Below are 3,335 nucleotides of genomic sequence, written 5' to 3' on the forward strand. Positions count from 1 at the left end.
GGGCGGAGCTGGCGGCGGGGGCGGGCCGTGGGGTTTTAGCCGTGACCGTGCCTGGGCCAGCAACTGTGCCGGCTGCGGAGTCAGTGGCCGAATCAGCAACAATGTCCATAGCTGAGCTGGGGGCTGAACCAGCGGCCAAGCGCATGGCCGAGCCAGCAGTGTTGTCCTCGATTGAATTGGCGGCAGTATCTGTGGCTGCAGCAACAAATGAGCTGGCAGCTGAGCCCATGGCTGAGTGATGCTGGTGTTTTTTTGTGGTTTCATTAAACTGGGAGAGGAGACTGGAGACTGTTCTTCTAACTTTCCAAGTTGTTGCTGCCCAAGTGACTCCACCTTAGAGTTGTCTGGACAGGGAGGGATCAGATTTGCCTGAAGCAGTGGAAAAGCTATTCTGAAAGCCAATACACTGTACCAAGCTTTCCAGATCAATATTAACATCCCCCAACCCCCTCCTTCCTGCAGAGTCCCTGAGCTTATACAATGGCTCTGACCCGTAGAACAACATTTTGACTTAACGGGGACACGTTTGCTCATTTCAGGTCCCAGTGTAGGAATTTTTGTTTTTGTTTGTTTTTTTCAAATGAACCGAAACATGTTGCTTTTAAATTTTTCCAATAGGGTTTTTAAAGCCCCCCTGCTGCCATGCTGCAGACTTAGCCACAGCTGCATTGCACCGGGCAGCAGTGAACAACAAAGCAATCCTCATTGAAAAGAGCTGCAGATGCAACACTGCCATCAACCTAGGGAGCTGCCTTCTGCTTGGTGTCTGGCAGTGCACTTAGTGCTCCCACTTGGTAATAGGGGGATCATGGGGAGGAAGGATCTCTTTCCAGCTAACATAAAAATCTTGAGTGGCTTAGCTGTGGGTCACCACGAGTGGGTACAGGAAGGACAGGGGTGTATAGCTTTGCATATGGAGATTGTGTGGGAGCAAGAAAATGAAATAAATGGCTTTGCTGAGCCCCTTTTCAGTTGTGATCTTTTGCGCAAGAAAACGGAGTAAGTGTATGTGTAGTGCTATTCCTACTAGTGCATGTGGGCTCTGAGGTGATTTGTGCCATTCTCCTAAAGGATGTGGGGAATGATCATACACCCCAGTGTCTGCAGCTGGGTGGATTAGAACAGCCAGCACTCGCCCTTTGCTGAGCTGTCAGGATGGCCTTCTCTATGCAGGGTACTGTAGCGTGATGTTGTGGAGTGGCTGGTGTTAGCACACTAATTAGAGCCCTCCCACCCCTCCTTGTCCCATACCCAAGCATCTCTTCTTCAGCTGATCACTAATCAAACTAAAGGTTTGGTGGGATCTCAGCATACATCTGTTTTGTATAGATTATAGAACATTTGGGTTGGAAGGGACCTCTAGTCCAATCCCCTGCTCAAAGCAGGACCATCCCCAACTAGATCATCCCAGCCAGAGCTTTGTCTAGCTGGGTCTTGCAAACCTCCAATGATGGAGATTTTACCACCTCTCTGTGTAACCTATTCCAGTGTCTTGCTACCCTCCTAGTGAGAAAATTCTTCCTAATATCTAACATAAACTTCCCTTGCTGCAACTTGAGAGTGTTGCTCTTTGATCTGTTATCCGCCATCACTGAGAACAGTCTAGCTCCATCCTCGTTTGAGCCCCACCTTCTGGTAGTTGAAGCTGCTATTAAATGCCCCCCTCAGTCTTCTCTTCTCTAGACTAAATAATCCCAGTTTCCTCAGCCTGTCCTCAAGTCATGTGCCCCAGCCCTCTAATCATTTTTATTGCCCTATGCTGGATTCTTTCCAATTTGTCCACATTCTTTGTGTAGTGGGGGCCCAAAACTGAACACAGTACTTTCCTTGTAGTGTTCACCTGGCTGACTGTAATTCAGCCTGCTTAAGGGCTGAGTTTGGGTAAACTGCAAAAAATTAGGAGCGTTCAGGTTCCTTATACATGTTAGCTCCTTTGATATGCTTGGCAGTTCATAGGATCATAGGAAAGTAAGGTTGGAAGGGACTTCACAAGGTCTAGTCTACCCCTGCTCAAGGCAGGATCATCCCTGACCAAACCATCCCAACCCAGTGTCAGTTTAACTTGCTCTTGAAAACTTTAAAGGATGGAGATTGCACAGTCTCTGTAGGTAGCCTATTCCAATCTTTGACCACCCTCATAGTCTGAAAGTTCATTGTAATCTCCAGCCTAATTTTTCCCCCCCCTGTTGTTTGAGGCCATTGCTCCTAGGCCTGTCCCCTGCTGTAGTTTGAGGCCATTGCTCCTAGGCCTGTCCCCTACAATCACAGAAAATCCATCTCCATCCTTTATAGAACCACCCTTTAGGTATTGGGAGATTTATCAACTCCTGTTTAGTCTTCTCTTATTCAGAATAAATAACCCTAGGTCCTTCACCTTTTCCTCAAAAGTGGACCCTAATCATTTTTGCTGTTCTGTGATGGACTTTCTAATCTGTCCATATCTTTTTTTTTTGAAGTGTGGGGCCCGAACAACACAGTACTCCAGGTGAGGTTTCACCAGTGATGAATAGAGTGGAAAAATCAATTCCCTTGATTTGCAAGCAACTATCCTGTTGATACAACTCACGCTGTTGGCTTTTTTGCAACAAGAGCCTACTTGTGGCTTATATTCTGCTAATGGTCTGCTGTACCCACCACATCCTTTCTGCAGTATTGCAACCTAGCCAATCATTCCCCAGCCTGTTTGTTCATGAAGTTATTGTATCCCAAGTGCAGGACTTTGCACTTGTCGTTGTTGAATCTCACCTGATTGTGGACTGTTTCTTCAGTCTATTCAGGTCATTCTGGATCCTAGCCCTGCTGTCCATAGTGTCTGCAATTCTACCCAACTTCATGTTGTCAGCAAATTTGCTAAATGTGCACTCAATCCCATCATCCAAAACACAAACAAAGATATTAATACTAGACCCAGAACAGACCCCTGAGGAACCCCACTTGATGCCCCCTCCAAGCTAGACACCGAGCCATTAATGATTACCTGTTGAGTATGATGAACAGTTATGCATCTACCTTACACCACTTTTGTCTAGTTCGGATTTCCTTATCTTGTTAATCAGAATGTCATGACAGACTGTCAAAATACCTTGACTTCAGCAAGGCTATCACTTCCATGGCTCTTTCCTACATGTGCCCCCACCCACAGAGCCTGTCACCTTACCACAAAAGGAACTTGGGTATTCAGACATGACTTGCTTTTGTGAATCTATGATGGCTGTCCCAAATCCCCTTGTTCTCCTTTAGGTGCTTCACAGGGGATTCCTTGAGGGTCTGCTTCATTATCTTTCCAGGTAACAGGGTCAGGCTGAATAGTCAAAGTACCTGGATCTTCCTCTTTC

The 3,335-nt window shown here is 46.6% G+C and overlaps 1 protein-coding gene across 1 annotated transcript in view; it reads left to right on the forward strand.

Annotated features, from left to right (window-relative positions):
• The window catches only part of NUDT16L1 (nudix hydrolase 16 like 1), a 3,212-nt gene extending 2,252 nt beyond the window's left edge, over positions 1 to 960 (forward strand). Inside the window, 1 exon segment of the mRNA XM_025193210.1 lies at positions 1 to 960. This exon segment is cut by the window's left edge and continues 42 nt beyond it. Within this exon segment, the coding sequence (XP_025048995.1) occupies positions 1 to 239 (239 nt within the window). The 3' untranslated portion in view covers positions 240 to 960.
• The last annotated feature ends 2,375 nt before the right edge of the window (positions 961 to 3,335 follow it).

This window comes from Alligator sinensis, unplaced genomic scaffold (genome assembly GCF_000455745.1).
Source record: "Alligator sinensis unplaced genomic scaffold, ASM45574v1 scaffold1389_1, whole genome shotgun sequence".
In the NCBI taxonomy this organism is placed as follows: Eukaryota; Metazoa; Chordata; order Crocodylia; family Alligatoridae; genus Alligator; species Alligator sinensis.